This window comes from Genypterus blacodes, unplaced genomic scaffold, assembly GCF_046128005.1.
Source record: "Genypterus blacodes isolate CSIRO-AG114 ecotype Tasmania unplaced genomic scaffold, CSIRO-AGI_Gbla_v1 ptg000037l_1, whole genome shotgun sequence".
In the NCBI taxonomy this organism is placed as follows: Eukaryota; Metazoa; Chordata; class Actinopteri; order Ophidiiformes; family Ophidiidae; genus Genypterus; species Genypterus blacodes.
The window spans coordinates 3,349,401-3,370,387 of record NW_027466850.1 but is presented as its reverse complement, the minus strand read 5'-3'; the positions used below and the strand labels follow the sequence as shown (position 1 = coordinate 3,370,387).

Genomic DNA, 20,987 nt, shown 5'->3' with positions numbered 1-20,987 from the left:
ATGTCCAAATTCATCCTGCCAGTAGAGGGCGCTAGTCACCAAGTTCAGCTGTTTGCCTGTGCAGACTCATCCAGCCTCGAAGAGTCAAGGTTTGAGTGAGAACCATGATCTGATCTGTATAAAAAACTATATATCAAAAAATAACATACAAAAGCTTTATCTAAACACATTGCATGTTTTAATATGATTGATTGCAAACCTCAGCAGCAAAGTCAAACCGGTGAGAGTCGTGAATGTGGGCACAGCAGGTTTAGTGGGAATTCAGGCTCAGACAAAACTCTCTAAACCGTTGGAGAAACCAAAAATTGACAGCAAAAAAAGGTTGTAAGTGCTGTGTCTCACCCCCTCTTCATCACAGTGACTCCCCTCAGACTGATGCCAGTGTTTGCAGAGGGACGTAACAATGTGATTAAATACATACAACTATCTTATGGATCTTATTAATTGCCGTTATAACTGTTACATATTATGATGTTGAGTAATTTCGCAGGAATTGTATGTACTTATTTTGTGTGTGTCTGTGTCACGGGCATGCCGAGGACACTATGTGGACATTAAACTTCTTCTATTCTATCCTAAAGAAGGAGCAGTAGTAGTAGAGCAGTAGTCCGTGTTTTCCCCTGCAAGGTTTGAGAAGGCGTACAGATGAGGTGTGACACTTCTTACCTGCAAGATTGATCTGCTTGATTTACCCCGGGGACACATTTTCTTGGCAACTTCCCTTCACTTATGAAACAAGGCTATGTAATGAAAACATCAGTTTGTGGTTATGAGAAGTAAAATGTCAACAGACACCCAAAAGGCAGTGCAGCCTTCCAAAACAGTTAGTGGGGGTAATTATCCAGCCTGCTGCCCAAAGGAGTGACAAGTGCACAGGAGATGAATTACATTCCCTTTATTAGTTTTCAGGAGAAATACTACAAACACACAGATATACAGAGTGTAGATCCTGGCTTTGACCAGGCAAATGAAAGTAATAAGTAAGAATTATGAGGAAAAAGAACCTAAACTGTAAATCAATGAGCAGGCAGATCAAAAAGCAGGATCACTGCAGTATCAAACACTTTGGATCAACCATTTAACCAAGTGACACCAACACACTCACAATGCGTTGGTTTGACGACCGCTCGATCACTCTTCTACCCCTTAGATCTCCATTTATCAAACCATTGCACCTTTCAGACAGGATCAGTCATCTCTGTCCCCGAATCGGGTCGATGGAAGAAGGAAGCCGTTTTTATAATAGCCAGGACCAAACCCAAAATGAAGCAAAACAATGGAAACCGCATACTCCGGAGTGTGAAGATAACTGGCTCAGAGTCAAACACATGAGGCACGGTGGTCATGATGAAGGATACAAACTGGCAAAGCAAGCATAGCTGTGGGCGTTGGGTGTTTCCCCTCAGGGCGTGATAACAATCCCTCCAAACTGTTTGGCGTGATGAGTTCAAAGTAAATAAGTAAAGTAAGTAAACGGAGAATCACTTTGTGGAAGAATAAACAGGCAGATCACGCATATGACAAGGCAGCTCGTTTATTTTTCCTTTTACTTTAAATGTTAAATCTTTGCTTATTTCATTTGACTTCACCTCGGCAGCTACCTTTGTTTTCTTCTTGTCTCTTCTCCTCGCTCCTGCGCTCAAACAAGGAGCCTCCGTGCAGCAGCTGCCAGCTGTTGCTTCGGTGTTGGCAGTGTGAGTGTGTACCGTAGGGGTTGGCCGGTGCACGTGTTCCATGTCTGCGTTCCAGCTGGGGCTCCGGTGTTAAGTGCATGGTGTGATCGTGTGTCTTTTCAGTCTGTAAGTCTCCAGCTCCTCAAACTGGGTGAACAAACTGGTACACGAGTCTCTGAGATACGTCAGGCTTGCGAATGATTCCCTTCTTGTAGTACTGACGTATGGAGCGGCTCAGCTTGTCATAGTTCATAGCTGGGCGGTTCTTCCTCAGTCCCCACAGTCTGGCGACGTGAGCAGAGTCTTCAATTTTAAAAATACCTTTAAGAAAAAGACGGAGAACTTCAATTTATGCAGCTTTATTCAAGACTTTATAGTTCTACTGCAATGCAAGGTGGAAATATGACCCTGTGGTGCTGGCCAATAGTAGTTAGTTTGCAGATTCAGCCTTTATATTCAATAAAAGAAATGTATTGTTATATACTTTAGTATTTTCTCCTTGTCCACTTTCCTACCTACCAGTCCTTTCCCTCCATACCTTCTTCAAGCTATCATTCTTTCAAAATGAGAACTTTAACACTGGGTAGGTACATTTTATTCCTTTTATCTTGTTGATCATTACCCTTATTATCATCATCTGTGACATGTAAGTGCTCTTGTACTATTCAAAAGTTCTTGCTCATGTATCTACGTATAGCATTTAAACTAAACGTACCCTTTTCTTTATTGAGCCAGCGGATGCAGCGTCCGTAGTTGTGTGGTTTTAACAGGAGCTCCCTGAGGAACTGCCACAGATGAATGGGCTGACCAGAACAGGAGGAATCTGCCTCGGACCAAAGCTCCTCACCACCTACACAACAACACAAGGTATTAGAGACTGACAGAGAAAAGCACATAGACCCTCGGGCCCACAGAGTCTGAGCGCAATCAGGACGGGAGATTTATTTGGCAGACGTGTTAGGAAACCAAACGTACCGGTAGTTTTAACATCTCCAACTGAACACCTCTCTTTCATCCAGGCAGCTGGGGAGAGAAATACATTTAATTATTACACACTCAAATATCATTACTGTAGGAGTTAGATGTCCTGTTCTTATTTGGTGTATAAGTCAATACAGCACCCAGGCTATGCAGAAATATGTTCAAGTAAATAGGACACACACCTGACTTCCATATGTCCAGGTGTGCGTGCAGTGTGTCTCCACACTGGGGTGAGCGCTGCCGGAACTCTTCCTCACTCAGGGCGCACAGATCTTTTCCTGTGAGCTCCTGGAAGGTTTTCCCTGCGTGTGGGAGTCTGTACAGATGTTCAGTCCACAGCAGCCACTTCTGAACGTTCCCTGTGTTCCACTCTATGGGGTCTAGCAAAGAAGAGAGGGATGGAAATGATGAGAAAAGTCCCAGCTGCCCCTGCAGTAAATCACTTGGTTCACAAGTGCCCTGAGTCCAGTTAAGACAGTCAGTCATTCTTTTCAAACCAGTTTATATCTACACCTTTCCACTTTCACTCAAGGGATGATTTGGGTTTATGACAGCCAGGAGTCCTACAATGCATAATGTTCCCTCCTGTGTGTTTGCTTTGCTTGTTGGACCTCGCCCTTAAGACTGTGTACACGACTACTGGCAGCAAAGAACCATCACTGTTAGAACACAGAGACCTTATGCAAAGGTCAGGATTACAGAGATCCTGGTGCGGGCAAATAGGCAATGCGTCAGAAAGGATATGACTTACGAGATCTGTCATCTCTCTGCTGTATCTATACAAATATGTGTTGATTTTGGGTGTCTAGGAGCCGCAAGTTTAACATTCTCTAAATCAATAATACTTTCCCTGCAACTAACGGAACACTTTCTCTCCTTTTTTCAATAGCGGGACATGCATTGTGTTATGTTGATATATATATATGGCTTAATATGCTGGAGGATGATGAATGCAGCAGGTGTGGCAGCCTACCTGGGGTGATGTTGAGCAGCTTGCAGGCTGTTTCGATGTCCTTCAGCACCTCTCCCACCACCATGCTCTGCACCTGCTCCAGAGACCGCTCCTCCTCCTGGCCCTCCAGCCCAGGAGAGAGTCCCTGTTCCTGGCTGTCAATGACGGGACACTGCTCCGGTTCCTCCCGAGGCTCCATGCGAGGTACGGTCGAGGCGGGGGAGGTGTCCGATACTTTCACCAGCCAAGCGGTCTGGTCCTCAGTGAGGAGCATGTCAAAGCAGGAGAGGTAGAGACCTGGCATGCTGCGTTCCAGAGCGTCCACGTTTGGTTTGGTGTCCTCCATGTCCCATGTTTCTGGAGAGCCCTTGTTCCTCTCCAACAATGCAAGGGAATCCTCAACCATCCCGATCTGGGGTCCATACGTTGTTCCTTCTGATAAGATGTCCGCTGGATTTGACATAGCTGGTACCTGGAAATAAGAGAAACAAGAGTATAAGTACGTTTTACTGTACATTAGTGAGGATGACCTTCCAGACATTGGTCATTGAATGGTGCTAAAACAATGTAACAATTATAAGAAGTCTAATATCTCAATGACAAAGCCTGCAAGCTCAAATCTGATTAGAGTGAAATTAGTCAACAGTTGTTTGAGCAATATTGTTCCACTAACCGTAACAAAGTACTTCCAAAGATAAAAACGAAAGAAAACGCTTAATCATTGTGTATCTACTGCACACCCATTCTGAATCCACTTATATTGCTGAAATATGCAATTGCAAATCAAAATGAACAATTCTCAAACCAAATTTTGTATCGCCTTGTACGAAAGTAACAACAATACCTTTCCCAACACCTCCCTTGTGCAATTCTCAATTCTGGCAGCTAAATAAGCGTTTCTGTCACTGTTATCACAAACTCCATCAGAGGAGCTGCAGGCTGGATCCCTAAAAGCTGCAGAAATGTGGTTGGTTGTGTTGGTTGAGGCTCTTAAAATGAACCAGAGCCTGATGGAGACACCGGGGAAATGACCCAGAGTTATCACACAGCGCTGAAAGGCATCCTGCAAAATGGATTTGACTGAGTCTCTTATTTGTGGGTCAGTGGCCCAGAATGGCTGGTGGCTTGGGGGGGGTTGGTGACTCGTATTGAGACCTGAGCCAACTGTGCCGCCTGCGTTGGATTTCAAGGTGCCGTCTCTGCAGCCCTCTGTCTCCACTGTCAGCTGGAGTTTTTAATCAAATCCACGTTAGGAAACATGGAGGAGAGCGTCCAGCATCTCCAGAAGCAACCAAACAGTCTAGAAGGAGTGTGTTTAGCTCATCACAGGTGACATGTTAGCATGTCACAAAAAAAGCTCTCAAAATCCAGAATAGTGACCTAGCAACAAACTAATAAACTACATTAATACATGAATTTAGACTTATTTTCTTATTTGTCATTCCTGATTTGCTTTCTGGTAACTTCTCAGGGTTTGGTGTATTTTATTGAGAGTGTTCCTGTATATTCTCTCCTGACAGGAAATGACTGTCATAAGTGGCTGTTTATGAGCGTCAGCTGTTGTAATCTCAGAGTGAACTCACATACCCACATATACACACAGCTGGCATATAGGTAGACACACTGCTGCCACACACCGGGTTATCAGTGATGCTGCTGTAAAGGAAGTGTGCGCTCACAAAACACATGTTCACAGATAATCGTGGCTTTCTTTGTCAAGAGATGAAGAATTAAAGTCCCATAAAATGGGACAATGGACGGACTACACCCTCATCTATGATTTCCTATTTCTTATGAAGACTTTCACGAGGCTTTTTGTGAGGCTGTAACTAAACTCTAGTTTGTGTCCACTCCCACCCCAGAGTTCAAATGAAGCCATCTTTTCTTTCTCCTCTTTGGTCCCGAGCCCCCCACTGTAAAACCTCCTGCACTCTCTTCCTTTTATCTCCAAATTTCCCGTCAACTATAACCCACAGTTCCTTTCACTCTATCGGGAGTCAGATTAAAAGTTGCTGGTATCCAGGCTGTCCGCTGTGTGTCACCTCTGCTCTGTAACAGCTTGCACTAAGCCCATTAGTAAAGCAAATTTAGCCATATTACCTTCTTCCAAACGGGAGAGGGGGCATAGGAAGAGGACACAAACACACCCCCCCGGGGAGAGGGATTAAGAACCTGACTGATCTCTAAATGAGTTTGGTCAAGACGCTGATATTCATTTCAGGAGCATTAGAGTTTGCTCCATTTACTCAGCAAAGACGCCCTTTGACACACAGGCCTCCATGCCGACGTCCTCCCTGGGAACCATCTCTCTTCTTCTATCTCCATTTCCAAATTTGGTATAATCTTAATACTGTTTGTCATCTATTCTGTCATATTATGCACAAAAAGCTTAACAACTGACATGAAACTGCATTTCAGTCACAAAAGGAGCTTGTAATTCCTGAGATATAGGAAAAAAATTCCACTCTTCCAATAGAAACCCAAAGAAAAAAACCCAAACTCAGTTAAGATGAACCTGTGAAGCTATTTGTCACTTTTGTCTCAAACTGATGTGACAGCCAAGTGTTTACCTTAGTTAATAAATAATTATTTCTTTAAAGTGGGAATTAAAACAAGCAAGAGTCTGGTCAAACATCTGTGTAACTTGTATGTTCCTGTCCGAAAAGCGGTGACAACATCTGTCTAACAGCGAACAAAATGTTGGCCAAGTGTTCTGCTCGTCACAAAAAGGCCCTGTTGTTTGACTCTGGAGTTAACGGAGTGTGTATAGGCAGGCGTGACTGTTTGCTGTGTGAGCGATGGTGTAAGCTTTAAAGGGAGCCCGTTATTGTTTCTCATGGGAAACTTGGAGCAACTTAGAAAGTCATTGTTCCAAAATGAAGGAAAAAGAAAGAGTTTCATCCTTGTTCAATATTGCTCTGTTGAGAGGATCGTAGAGTCAGAACCTCATACAGACCCTCCAGTCTCTTAAGCAAGCCTCTTTTATGGCAACAACCAGGTGCTCTGCTCTCATTGTAAATTCAGTTTATAGATAATTATTTTATTTTCCACCCTTAGAAGTCATTAATAGCATCAAATAAACACTTTTCCCTCCTTTCCTATCTTCATTTTACAGCGATTCTAATCTTCCTCCCTCAGGCTGGTTGTTTTCACTCAGCAGAGTCATTTCTCCAGTGAGTCAGGTGCACTGGCACCAGGCCAGGAGCCTAAATGCCACCATAGCAAATAGTTTGCTGTTAATCCTGACAGTTAGTAAGTCAAAGTCATGGCATTTGTTCTGAATTATCAATAATTCAATCAGTTATGTTTATGGTCCTGGGTTGTGAGATCTGATCTGCACATTGGAAGTTTTATCAGTGAACTTGAAGAACTGTCACCCGTATTTGAAGAGGCACCTTTTTAATATAAGTTTTACAAATTGCTGAAACTTAGAAAACAACTTAATCACATGTTGATTTGTGAAGCTATTGGAACATTAAGTCAACACACAAGCAAAGTGACCTCACATGTCACTTTGGGCCAATATGGCAAATTGATGGAGACTAAGTATTACCTGTGCTTTAACTTTTTTTATGTCACTGTAAATGTTATACTGGTATCAGGTTTAACACAGAAGATCATAATGAAATTGGGTTATTCTATGCAGAACAGTCACAATAAGTCATTTTTCTTGTCAGTGAGACTTCAGACATAATCCCCATTGTAACTGAACTCTTATTATTTTCCTGTCTTGTGTTTTCCAGCTCAGCAAAACTACAATTCACACTCCATTCTGGACAGTGATCCTACATTTGTTTGAGCTACTTTTAACCATTCTTCGAGTTTTTGGCATTGTTTTTTTCAGTTTCGATGTAAAAAAAAAAAAAAATAAGTATATACTGTAGCAACTTTAACAGCAACAGGTGAGCATGACTAAGATACAAAAATTACACTAATAAAGCAATGAATATGACAAAAACTTTAAAAACCACACCCTGTCATCCAACCCTCCATCCTTAAGTGATCAATGCCAGTCCACCTCCTCTCTGCCTCTTTCTGACTGATATTCAGATTAATAAACATTCTTTAATTCATCACAACATCTATAACATATCTATGAACAATGAATAAGCAAACAAAGGTTTCATCCATGCAAATTCCCTGTACCTGTTTAGGATGATTTTAAATGTGGTGTCTCTCATCTTACCTACAGGAAGACGCTCTGATCGCAGGTGAAGTTGACTGGACGGTGCAGTGCAGCTGTCAGGCCCTGCTGAAGATTGAAGATGACTGTGTGTCCTGCAGCAGACACACAGACACACAGACACACGCTCAGCTCAGATGGGACTGAGGACAGCAGGCCACTTCTCAGCTGTCTCCCCCTGATGGCTGTGGTAGACCCCCAGCTGGAGGCCTTTGACTGTCTCAGGCTTTTGGCACAATTACACTGAACCTGAAAGTCACAGCCTAAAGCACAACTGCAAACTGGTGCGTAGGTGAAAGCACCTGCTGGGGGTGTGAACAAGCTTGAGAAGGAGAGCGTGAGATGACTGAGGGCTGTGTGAGTGAGTGCAAAGGAATTCTAGCACCACTGACTGCATTCACATTTATAGGGCAGCCGTGTTTACTCATACACGCAACCCTGAGTGTGCGCGCACACGTGTGAGTGTGTGTGTGTGGGTGTGTCTGCGTGTGTGGGACTGGCACGTTCGCTCAGACCACCCGAAGCAGCAATCTTAAAGCTCGCCTGTATTTTTGGCTTTAATTTATGCTTATAACCCTCTTTATAAAAACGTCAAAGAAACAATTTCCACCTTCACCATGAGATTCCATGTGTTGAAAGAAAAAAAACATAATTTTAACTGAAAATACAGGTAAAGGTCCACCTGTTTCTCATCAATGAACATGAAATTTCGGGAAACAATGCATTTGTCTTCCCATTGCTCCTGTCTCAATCTGTACCAAATTTCAGCCATCTAGACCCAGTGGATCATATTTTACTGATGTTTTACTAAATTGTGGTAATTTTCTGTGAGTTGGTGGTGTAAAATGAGTTTTATAAGTCATATTTTTACCGAAACAAAGTTTAAACCTTATATCATAAGTTAATTTGAACAGGAAAATGGCCTGTGCTCGTTGAACTGCTTGCCGCAGGCCACAGACGCGGATCTTTCAGCTGTGTCCGTCAGCTGTATCTGCCTGGGCTGAATGATGTTGCTTCCGGCTTAGATTCGGTGACAGCGCAGAGTTCTGGCTTAGAGAATGATATGATGGCATGTGAACATTTAAATGCCGGCTGCTCAAAGCTGAGGTCTGGGCTCTGGCTGGCTGCTCTGTGTTTGTGTGAGACTGCTGCTAGCTGCCTTGTGAATATCATGTTCAAACACTGTTATGGCTGTTTCATGTACGTTTGTTTGTGTGTTGTCATAGCGTGCGGAAAAAAGTGGTGTTAACATAATGACAGAGTTATGCAAGATGGTCCCAGGCTGCCATGTTGTTCCTTATCTATTTTCTGTGGAGTCTCATCCTCTGCCTCAATGAAAGGGATAAATAAACATAATGCTTCAGATAAGAGATAAAAACCATCACAACACCTTTAATATACTTCATCAACATTTCCTTATTAACTACTTCCTTAAGTTGGTTAAGATGTGCTTCATACATGCAATATGTAGTATGATTTAATAAATGTAATTAACCCTGAGAGCCACAAACCCTCATTGAGTAGATGTGGGTTGGTGTTACAGTTTGCAAAATGTACATTTGGAAGGATGCCTGGGAAAGTGACACATTTTAAGATTTATTGTACGAAAGGCAATAAAAAGCTTTTAATAATGTGAAGTAAAGTTATGAAATCATTGTCATGGTATACAGTGATGGTCGAGACTAGACTAGAGTTTCCCTCGGCTGCAGCAACACTTCAAGCTACAGCAGGGTAGCCTGGTGTGGTGGAGGGATCTCTGTTAGTGCATCACAAAACCCGAAGAATGAAGATATCAGTGCTGTTTTCACCTCACCTCACCTTTAAAACTGATTACATTCAGATAGTAAATCTTTGAAGCATAACAGCAACATGGCTTCAGCCATTCTATGATTCAGAATGCTGCATTGTGCTGACAATCTCAATCCTTGCAGCAACATTATGAACAAAATGTGTTTGTCAGAAGCATAGAAGTGAGAGTTGACGGTGAAAAGAAAAAAAAAGCCATTTGCCATTGTTTTGTTAGCAAAACAATGGCAAAACCACTGACAATGATAAGAGTGCTTACAGTAAGCCTGCATCTAATCTTTCTCGTCTAATGGAGCTTTTTAATTTTCCACACAAGTTACTGAGTGGCCGGTCATCTGATAGCACCTGTTGATTAAATCCTAAAGATTCTTGCATTTGCAGCAAAGTGTTCTATTCTTTCTTTTCAGTGCCGTAGCTGTGAGCTTGATATCAATGGCCGCTGACTGAATGGAGTAATTGTAATATACAGACAGGGCGTGCACAAAGTGCGTCAAGGCCTCTTAGTTGCAGAATGTTTGCAGACACACCAAGTCAAACCATGGATGAAGATGGCTTTGTTTCATTAACCATATTAAAGTGTGTGTGCGCACTTTAATTTACTGTATATGTTTTCATTGCCAGATCATGGAGTAAGTGTGTGTGTGTGTGTGTGTGTACGTGAGTGTGTGTGCATTAATGTACCGTATATGCATTCCTTGCCAGAACATTCTGTGAGTGGTGTGTGTTGTGTTTTATCACATGATGCACAAAGGAATGACCTCATGATGCATTACAACATACATATATACATAAAACACCGACTGATTAGTTAACAACAAAAAAATGTCTCTTTGCTTTTGACTTAACCCACATCCAGTCCTTCCACAAAATTTGCATGGCAGTTTCTTCAACCTATGTGACCTTTTCTTTGGCTGGAGAACAAGATTCTGCTCGCTGACAGACAATGACTTAAAACAAACCAACAGACTAGATGTCAAATAAAAATGCTCAATCGGTCCTCTGTGTTTTTGATGATAAGTAATGATAGTGCAGGTGTGCTGGAGATCAGGTGTCAAAGACGAGCCCACCGGAGCTGTTTTAATAAAGTCAGCAAACATAAATGCTGAGGATTATTGTAAGCTCTTATGAATGCAGAGGTTATATTAATATGATATGTGGTGTTGAGAAAAGTGAATAAACATCTTTAACTTTAGTTGTAACCAAACAACTTTTGCGGAATTTGAACAATGTGTTCAAATTCCGCAAAAGTTGTTCTGTTGTTCTGTTGACTGCAATCACTTCAATTCATAAATACAACTGCAACTACATTTAAATATCAAATCATTTGATAAATCAACAAATTATTTCCCACTTAAAAAGTGTTATTCAAATATTCTCTCAACACTGCCCAGAAAGACAGGTATTACAGTAAATCTAGTCCAACATCTATTTCCTGCTTCCCCGCTGGGCGGTGTGCCAAAGTCTGATGTTCTGCAGAGACATGTTTGATCATGTAAATGTGCAAAAACAATGAGATATGAGGTAAACAGGAAGAACGTTATGAAGTTTCATGTAATACATAACGTTTATACAGAGGTTGATATGATATGGGAAAGACCAGACATCATTTGGAAGTACCCTGTGTGTGTGTGTGTGTGTGTGTGTGTGTGTGTGTGTGTGTGTGTGTGTGTGGCTTGCGATTCTCAACACATACTGGACAAATCCAGCGGTTGGCTTTGTGAGGAGGAGACTGAAGGCTTGTTTCAGCTCTGTGGGATGGAACTGTTTGCACTCTGCTTTTTGTCATTTCTTATTCTCTTCTTTCTCCTTGTATCACTGGTGACAAGACAAGGTCCACAAAGCTGAAAGGGAGGCCTTGTGAAATAACATAAAATGAGATGAGAGGAGATGGCTCTGTGGTCTCATATCTAACATATGCTGGGTTAAGTTTAGGGTTAGGGTGAGAAAATTATTCATATTCAGAAAATATGAAGGATGCGAACACCAAAAGTCAAGGCAATAATGTCCTGAATAATTTGAACAGATTGATGTTTGAATGGTTTCTCTAGGTTGAAGTATGCAGAAGTTGTTGAGTGCAAAATAACAGAAGAAAAGAAAATCCAGCAATCACAGGCATTGCTCTTCTCTTTCCTTGTTCTTCTCGTGCCCCTGGTACACCCGGTGATTTAATTAGCCTGACATCGCTGCTCTGCGCTCTCAGGCTGTGATTCTCAGTCATAACTTCACAAAAACTTTGGCAACTCATGTTGCTTTTATGATTGTTACCTGTAGCTATCTCCACCCAGACTTGTAAAATCCCTAATCTAATCACATTGATAGTAGCAGAGGCCTCTATCAACCAGATGGTGTGTGAAAACACGAGGGAGCTTCCTGTACAGCTTCCTGTACAATATGTTGACTGCTGCACTCGAAGCCTCACTCATCAGAATCAGAGAGGAATTACATATTTCAGCTCGCGTCTAACATTGTGCTCAGTGTCGTTTAGAAACAGGTTTTCCATTTAATATCTTATTCACGAAACCATAAATACCCCATGATGCTGAATATGAACTGGCGTTTTGTGAATTGTGATAACTGGAAACAAACTGGACACATTCACATTACAGCGACAGATCTTTCACAAAGAATGTTACACTGAAGCCTGTACTTGAGCTGCTGTGTGGTTGAGGCACATTTGTTTTCATTTTTATGCTTTTATGTTTTTTAAGCCTCCAGCTTATTGGAACTGACGGTGATGATGGGCAGTTATCAAACAAAACAGAACGTATTTGCTCAAGTGCTGTGGAGATCAGTGATGTGATACGAGCGTCAATGAGAGTCAATATTTGTCCTCAGTTACCCTGTCACACAATGTCTACACAAACCCATTCAAACAATCTCCTCAGTTTTACTTGCTTGAATGAACAAGGGCATCACACACACACACACACACACACACACACACACACTGTATATACAGTATAACTGTATGATTATGTGTCATCAGGCTCACGTATGATAGCTGATGTCTACTCCGTTCGTTATCCCCTTTCTCCATTCGTTTAAAATCAACAGCTTTTCATTGTCAAAAGATCAGAGGCTTGCTTATTTGATGTTCTTTAGCTGATTGCATTATGTCTAACACTCATTTAATTTCAGTAAGGAGCAGAGCGGCTCAGTTCTCTGTCATATTTGTGTTCATTTTGACCTGGGCAGAGTTCCAGTGGGCCAGTAGAGGCCTGTAAGTGCATCATGTTAAGAAAGAGAACAAGGCTACTGGTGCTGGTGACACATTATGTAAATGTGCACCTTGAATGATTTATTTGGACTTTCTCAATTGGATAAATAGGAACTCAACGGACTCATTTCAATCTTGGCATTCCCTGGCTATTGAGAAAGTATGTGAGGAAATAACACAATTTCTAAAGGAACAAGAAGGGTTTTCAATGTTGAGGTGAGCAGTTGTCATTGGGCCAACACTCCAATGGAAATGGCTGTGTATCCTGTTACAGGATCTGGACTGGTATCTGATCCTGTGAGTCAGAATACAGTAGGAGACATTTGAGGAGTTTAATTTCAATCCACTTTGGGGGAGGGGGAAATACGTTACTGTAGTCAAATAAAGATAATTGTTTCTTTAAATCTTAGGAGTTAACCCACCAAGAACATACTTCACTCACCTACCCTTTAAAATGTGTTTTGTGTTTTTATTATATTAAAATTTTATTATAATACTGTAAATACCAAATGAAATGCGGATATACTAGTAGAAGTAATGCATTTTAGTAATGGAGTTTTTGGATGGACTAGCAGGATCTTCTGATTAAACCTAGGGGCATGTTGTCAACGGAGAGTTTCTACCTTTCTAAGTGTTGATACCAAGCAGGACTAAAAAGCAGTGAAGTGAAGAATCTGGTGAATTTTGGCAAATTTGGGGAAAATTTTAAGATGTGTTTGGAGGCCGTAGTGTCCTTTTTGAGAATATCAACAGAGCTCAGTCACTCTCTCTGTGTGTGTGTCAGACGTAGGTGCGAGATGTTGGGTGAAAGCCAAAGCAGATTAGGTTTGTGCTAACGTCTCTCACACCAGCTGGAGGGGTTTGCAGGTACTGGTTTTTCATTCATACGTGTTGATTTATTCATTTCTAGCTTTCAAAGTTTATTCGTTAAGAGTTTCTTGTCCCCAATTTTTCAGGGGTATTTGTGACTTTTACACTGAGCAGATCCTGAAAGCCAGAATGACAAATGTAACAATGTAAAGTAAGACTGTAGATGGTTACACATTCATACATGACGCCATTTTATTGAACCCAAAAAAGACAGGAGAAATAACAGAGGATTGTGGTTTCAGTGTTAATTTAATCATACAAATGCTTAATTACAGATACAGGAGGGGGGGAAAAAAGCTTTAATTTTGACAATTTCTCTTCAGATAAATGTGCTATTTTAGGACTATGTAAACTTTCAGCTCATCCACTCACCATGCCATCCATTTCAAATTCATAGTCACAAGCTAAAACTAAAAAAATGAATCCAGCAATATTCAGAGTTTACTATCTCTCTCTCTCTCTCTCGCTCTCTTTCACACAGTCACACATGAGCACACGCAAAAGGAAAGCAACGCAGAGCAGAACAATGTATACTGTTCGGGAGGAGGACTCTCAGCTGACTCAATACAAACACGGCAGCTCTGGAACACGGTGCTGGTGGTACACTCTGATTACACAGACGGTCCAAATTGACATCAGTAACACGTCCATGTTCATTTATAACCACGAGCCGTAAGATGTTGTGTAATGTTACTTAATTGTGAGATGTGCACAAACCTAGACAAACGCGTCTTCCGACATTGCACGGTATGAAAACAAAAACTTTTGATTGATTTTAGGCCTTTTGGGAACGGCAAATAAGCAAAACAAAACCCATCAAACTCCCTGTAAAACGCTGGTATCACAACACACAACAGGCCAACATACAGCCTAGGTTTCTGCCAACAAAAGAAAAACAAACAACACACACACACACACACAAACACAAAACGCTTCTCGTCACAGGTGGTGCGCATCGTTGTGCAAATAGCAATAACACATCATCAGTATTAATAATCCTGACGCAAACCATTTAATCTCATATTCAGGCAGTCGTAGCAGACACAAACTACAACCCCTCGCTTTCTTTACAAAGGACTCGCCGCCATCTGGCAAGTTTGACTATCTGATTTTTAGCACCACCTGCTGCCTGTAAGTGGGGTTTTTTTTTTGAAATTGCAGCACACATCAGTAACATTAGAGCGACAATAATGGATCAGGTCATCAGAAAACTAATACTTACTAAAGCCCTCTCAGTATGAATGTGTATTTGTATAGTCACGACATCTTACCCAAGTAGTATACACCATTTTATGTCAGATAAATCCAGAGGGAGACCATTACATGCACACACACACACACACACACGCACACACACACACACACACATACAGCATGTAGTACACATAAGACATGGACTAAACTACAATCACTCACCAGGCAAAATAGATTCAGATGGCTTTGTCAAACCCTCCCTCACATCTCACACACCTCAGCTCAAACACACTCACATTGCCTTTTTGTCGACATCTATTTAAAGCGGAAAACCCACCCTAATAAAAACATCCCATGCAGTCTCAGACGGGCACCCGCAGAATGTGTGACTTGGTGACGGCACAGATTAGTGTCAGGGGGGCGCAGGGGGGCGGGGGGGGTTCTCTGGATTTTGTCTTTGGAAGAGAGACGGGGTTCCTACACAGGGCTCAGCCATGTTTTCTACGCAGTAGTGCCAGAAAGTTCACCAGGTCTTCATTTGTCGAGAGGTACACTGAATATTTACATGCACGGTAATAAGCGGGTTGAGTCTTCTATTTTTTTTTTTTTTTTGACGGTAGTCTGGATATGTTGTTTACACACTGGCTTCTTATATTCATACACACACACACACACACACACACACACACACACACAGGTGCAGCATGTCTACATGAGTATAACTAATCCAGGTTTCTGAACACCAGTGTGCAAGTGAACACACTCGTTTGAGATTGACTATAAATGTAGTTACTATTGTTTACTGTATATCAGCAACCTGTAGACTTTCCCCAACCGCAAATTCCACTTTTCAACAGCAAAGTTACTTGGAACATGGTAGTAGATAGAATATGCTTGAATCGACCTTCCATGGGACTAACATAGCAAAAATAAATCCTCTATAATTATGCCGCAATGTCCTCAGCATGTTGGACCTCAAAGTGTGGAGACAACATTAGAGCAGCTACATGTACAGACATCAAAACACCACACACAGAACAGGTACAAGTGATCCGTACGGGGGGCTACAGTGCCGACTGTGTGTGTGGAAATGGAGTCCCGGGGACAAATAAATCATACTTGGGTCGTTTCCTATTCCAGCTCCTTCACCTTGGTTTTTGAGTTTAAAGTTCTGTTGTGGACAAATTCAGACGTGGAGGTTTCTAAAAGTAGACAGATTCTTCACTCATTCAAACTCTTTTCAAGGCCTCAAAATTACCAGTGATCAGAAATCCAGTTTCCACACGTTTCCAGATCTGTGTAGGAACCCCGGGGGAGTTGTTCTTGCTCAACGGTCCATGGTAGTCAAGCTGTATGTACACAGATTTAGGTTGGTTTTCCCTTTAATTACTTTGTTTTTGACTGTGGAAATAAAGTAGCTGTGTTATTTTAAGGGTTTTATGCCATTCTTTAATGAAGCGTTCACACATGCGAATCCGGGTGTCGATATCAGAGGGGGGCGGGGGTGGGGTGGGGTTCATTGTAAGGGATGCGATCCATCACCTCATTGCAGTTTGTGTGGAAAGGGCCAATGGGCTTGAGAGAGAGGGGTTGTCATGAGTTAATATAAAACAAATGTTCCTCCCCTCTCTGACTCCTCCGTATGTAAGGAGTCCCAGGATGTTAAGCTCATCAGCCGTGGGGTGGGGGGGGGCGGAGGGGGGAAGGGGGTCTTAGTCATTCTAGCTCTGTCCAAATGGATAGGGTCCATGAATACCCTGGAGAGAAAAAGAAAAAGGCGTGAGTAAAATCAATACTTAGAACAGATTTTAAATTCAAATGAGGGGCGTGTGCTCTACTTATTCAGAGGAAGTGACAGTTCATGGAATGCACATCAAGCAATTGAGGGTGTGAAGTGTTTTGCATATGTAATTATACCTGCATCGCTGCCTGCCAGATGAGCTGCAGGGCAAACTGCATCTCAGCAAGAAAAACCAGCAGAGCTTAGACCAGATCAGTCACTGGTTGGTTGGTTTCAGTTGGGCAGGCCTCAGTTAAATGGCCTGCCCACATATCAAAGGCAGGGGTTTCTAGACTGGTCAGCCCAGCCCCAGCCCCCCCCCCCCCCCCCCCCCCCCCCCCCCCCCCCCCCCCCCCCCCCCCCCCGCCGAAACAAAAGCTGAATCACAACATGTACTCAGTGATAGACAATGTATGACCCTGCCCTGTTTCCTTCAAACCTACAAATACAGCACAGGAGACTAAAAGGGAAAAAGTAATGATAGTAATGACTAAGCCGCCAGTTTACAAAATCTGGGAATCTGTCCTTTCTTCTGACATTTCCACGCTGCTGGCTTAGGCATCATAGGTATATTGCGACACAGAAATAATTCCATAGCAATCACAGCGATTCATCGGCCGCGATGAGACACTGGTCAGAACAGTGTGCGAGCCCAAACCAGTCTGAAGGCGCGTTCATACCGAGTCAGGCCGCAGCATTTTCAAACAAACACCTGCGTCTCAGTGTTCCTATTCACACCTGGGCTGAAATGTTCACAGCGGATGGGTCCCTTCATTGAAAATTTTGTCGGAGCGATTTAAAAAAAAAACAGACTTTCAATCACATCATCCAAACAAATCAATGTGGTCTGAATGTATGAACTCTTTGATTCACCGACGTGCTGGTTGTTTTTGTTTGTGACTTTTAAACACCATACGTGTGTGTGTGTGTGTGTGTGTGTGTGTGTGTGTGTGTGTGTGTGTGTGTGCACCTGACATGGTGCCTCAATCTGACTTGCAGTCATCCTGCTCCTTTTTTCGTTGTGCGAAATTTCCTCAGAAAAATGGAAAAAAAGGGTGTCAGACTTGGTGTGAACAGTACTGCTGAAAATATTTGTGATGCGATTTGAAATCACATTGTTGTGTCATTTTTGTCATGTCAGACTCGGTGTGAACAGGCCTTAGGTGTCTCCCACATCCCCGTGCTCTGTAGAAGGACTGGAGGAGCCTGTTCAAAAAGCCTATTATTGCCATTGAACCTGGATTGTCCGGAGGGACACTTTCAATAAGCTTTGTTTAATTCTCTTATCTGTGGGAGCTCATTCATAACTGCACCAAAGAGCCAGATCACTACGTCCAATGACACTTCGGTACACAATTATTTAGAACCGCTGCCACAGGCCGGTCTATGTCCATCTGCAGGGACGCCGGGTTCCAAGCAGAAGGTAGAGAGTGATTGTGTTATGAATCTGGAGAGGCAAAGCAAATGTAACTTCTGTGGAGTCTAAAACACTAAGTTTGATGCATACATACCTGACCATAGGTCACCACTGACAGATTGGTTTGGAGACCATTTGATGCTCTATTTACAACATTGTGAGACAGTCCATTTTGATCTTGCTGGATTGGCTCTTGCGTACGTTCCCAGGCCCCGCCGGGATCTCTGAAGCTGTTGTCAGTGGCTTCATGCTTGTTCTTCTGTGGTGAGGCAAAGGGGTTGAAGTCTCCCTGCACATTACGCTGGGGCTGGGTGTTGAACTCCGTCTCAAAGGAGGACAGCTGCTGCGTCACACCCAGGAGACCTCCTACTTCCACACTAAGGATCACCCAGATTACATCTGCAACAAAAAAAGAAGCATGTCCTGTTGTTGGTCACATGACACAAGAGATTTCTTACAGTACATCCCAAGTTGCTAAGCAGCCATGGTCGGTGATTTGTCTTTGTGTTACATGCACATTAAAGCTTTACTGATTGCGTACCTCCGTAGAATAATCCCGTGGCTGTACACATTCTCCACTGGCCCTGGTACATGCCAGGAGCTGTGGGACTGCGCATCTGCACACTCACATCTGATATTTCCTGGGGGTCCAGAGACTTCACCATAACCGTGTTCACGTGCCCAAACTGATCCCCACCAATGTACTTGAGACAAACACCAGTTGGCCATGACTCAGCACCTACAATAACAAATGATTTAAGACAACACAAAGATTGGCAGCATATCGGTGAAGGTGTAACTGTCGTCATGGTGCGAGCTTGGTTGTAAATCTGTATAATGTAACAACATTTTTTCAATGTTGTGGATAATACCAACCTGTGTTTTGTATTCTCCAGGTCTTTGTGAACTGTGTATCTGGGGGGACAGACTCTCCTTCCCCGATGGTTACATCCTCAATGAAGGACATGGATGGCGTGTTGACATTAGGACTTTCAAAGTCATAATATGCGCCAATAGCAGCCTGTAGGTTCCTGTTGGGTGGTGAGAGAGAATGATGTGAGCAGGGGTCCACACTTTATTGCCCATTGGCTCTGCCCACAAACTTGCTCCCTTGTAAAACTTAGTAATGTAGTGTACGCTCCGATAACTCACACTACGCGTTTCTATAGCTACTTATTTACCGAGTGTGAATCTAACGTAGATTAGATAAGTAACTGATCTGATCTGTGATTACAAAACTTTGTCTTAATCATCACCAAACTAGAAGGTGTCAGAGTCAAGAGCTCCAAACAGTATCAGCTGATCAAATGGATCAACTCTTGACTGGATGAGCACTTTAAAACACATAGTGATCAAGGTCATTGATCCTTGATTGGTGGCATGGTTGATGTAGGTTTGATTCGGGACACAGTAGAGTCGTGATAAAAAACCACTTGTTGTCAGCTGACCGGTTATCACGACTGGTTACGTCATCACACACACGTTAACCGGTGGCGATGCCTTGAGTTGTAGGTTCTTTAAAAGCTCAGTGTGAGCGAGACTACAAAGCAACATTACAGATAAACAACGAGGCCCCGCAGCATAAAGGAGCCAGTGGACTCGGCAGCTAGCTTGTTATTTGCTCCAAACTCTGTCAGGACAAACTTTTCGGTTTTACTTTCCTGACGTATAATTTTACGAGTTAACAAGGATTTCCCGTGTATGAACGATGAAATTAACCCCCCGGAATTGAACAACCCAAACCTGGCACAATGTCCGCCTACCCACCCCCTCTTGTTTTAGCATTTTAACGTATGCTAACGAGCTAACTCCATAACCATGTTAGCATCACCCAGGTCAGCCGCACAGGCCCTCGTATCCCCGGACTCACCAATTGGTCATGTCCAGAAAGAAGGCGCAGCCGGCCGGGTTAAGCTGAAACCCCAGCAGCCTCTGAAACTCCGAAATGAGGACGTCCTTGTCCGTGGTGCCCATGCAGCTGAACTTCTGCATGAGCTCCGCGTCCACGTCCATGTCCGTGCCCTCCATGGGTGGCGGGTGTCCCGTAGCGGAGACGGGGGTGGTGGTGCGGGGTCCTCTCTCAGTTTAGTCCGAGGCCTCGTCCAGCCATAACAACCAGTTCAACAACAACAACCATTACTGCGCATGTCAACACTGGGGGACGTCGCGTGACGCTATAGTAGTTGTGCCGCGCGTCACCTCGACCAATCACAATGTGTGCGATGACGTCAGCTGTTGCTATTTGCAGCCATCTTTTCATTGGTTTGTCAATGAAATCCCAAATTATCCGGTTTTAGCCCAAATATGTGCATCAAATCTAATTGTACTACTGTAATTGGATAATATGTGTGTGACTGTCGAGTTGCAACAAACACCATTCCTTCAATCGCCTCCAAATTTGCCCAACACATTGCTCAGGGGTCCAGCATCTGCACATGCTACATCTAATTTAATTGTTATCAAAATTAGCAGTTTTATTTATTTGTATTACCAAATTAGAGTACAGGGAGACATGAATGGAAACGCTCTAGCACCCTCCATAATGATGAAAAAGAATGATGTCACAGATGATTCATGAAGACACATGAATGGAAACACCAAGTGTACCCCATAAAGACATCATGACACAGCTGACACATGAAATGATGTTGAGGGTGGACACACGTGATGAGCTTCCCTTTACGTGTGAGGGTGTTTAGGAAACTAAAATAAAAAGCACAGTGATTGCAATTGCTGAAATGTTTTGCCGAATGCTGAAGAAGAATGCTGAATGTTTCTGGAAATATGAAAGACATGAATACCAAAAGTCATGGCAATAACGCCCTGAATATTCTGTTTCTGTATATATTCTGTATTTTGTAACAGTTTGATGTTTGACTGATGACTGTAGGTATGCGTAACTAGTTGAGTGCCA

The 20,987-nt window shown here is 42.8% G+C and overlaps 2 protein-coding genes across 4 annotated transcripts; both read right to left on the bottom strand.

The window, feature by feature from the left end:
• Positions 1–884: 884 nt before the first annotated feature.
• On the bottom strand, positions 885–8,151 carry spdef (SAM pointed domain containing ets transcription factor). 2 transcript variants are annotated; one of them, XM_076147075.1, is made up of 6 exons: positions 7,793–8,151; positions 3,628–4,078; positions 2,837–3,034; positions 2,649–2,696; positions 2,389–2,523; positions 885–1,994 (listed from the first exon to the last, which is right to left on the bottom strand). In XM_076147075.1, exons 2-6 carry the CDS (start codon positions 4,067–4,069, stop codon positions 1,816–1,818), a joined length of 1,002 nt encoding a protein of 333 aa, XP_076003190.1. In that variant the 5' UTR covers positions 4,070–4,078; positions 7,793–8,151; the 3' UTR covers positions 885–1,815. The 2 variants fall into 2 exon arrangements, with proteins under 2 accessions (XP_076003190.1, XP_076003191.1); XM_076147076.1 differs by having other exon boundaries at positions 7,797–8,151.
• Positions 8,152–15,421: 7,270 nt separating this feature from the next.
• ilrun (inflammation and lipid regulator with UBA-like and NBR1-like domains) lies at positions 15,422–20,227 on the bottom strand. Of its 2 annotated transcripts, none has more exons than XR_012961745.1 (5): positions 19,944–20,227; positions 18,950–19,104; positions 18,615–18,812; positions 17,627–18,472; positions 15,422–16,633 (listed from the first exon to the last, which is right to left on the bottom strand). XR_012961745.1 is itself a non-coding variant. In XM_076147214.1 (5 exons), exons 1-5 carry the CDS (start codon positions 20,099–20,101, stop codon positions 16,598–16,600), a joined length of 852 nt encoding a protein of 283 aa, XP_076003329.1. In that variant the 5' UTR covers positions 20,102–20,227; the 3' UTR covers positions 15,422–16,597. The 2 variants fall into 2 exon arrangements, 1 of the variants encoding a protein (XP_076003329.1); XM_076147214.1 differs by having other exon boundaries at positions 18,168–18,472.
• Between the last annotated feature and the right edge of the window lie 760 nt (positions 20,228–20,987).

Coding starts and splice junctions, on each gene's coding strand:
- spdef (XM_076147075.1), bottom strand. CDS start 4,069: ATGTCAAATCCAGCGGACATCTTATCAGAAGGAACAACGTATGGACCC. Junction 3,035..3,627: donor GCTGCTCAACATCACCCCAG/GTAGGCTGCCAC, acceptor CTTCTTTGCTAG/ACCCCATAGAGTGGAACACA. Junction 2,524..2,648: donor TGGAGATGTTAAAACTACCG/GTACGTTTGGTT, acceptor GTTGTTGTGTAG/GTGGTGAGGAGCTTTGGTCC.
- ilrun (XM_076147214.1), bottom strand. CDS start 20,101: ATGGAGGGCACGGACATGGACGTGGACGCGGAGCTCATGCAGAAGTTC. Junction 18,473..18,614: donor CACGGGATTATTCTACGGAG/GTACGCAATCAG, acceptor TTTTTGTTGCAG/ATGTAATCTGGGTGATCCTT. Junction 16,634..18,167: donor CAGTGGTGACCTATGGTCAG/GTATGTATGCAT, acceptor TTTTCTCTCCAG/GGTATTCATGGACCCTATCC.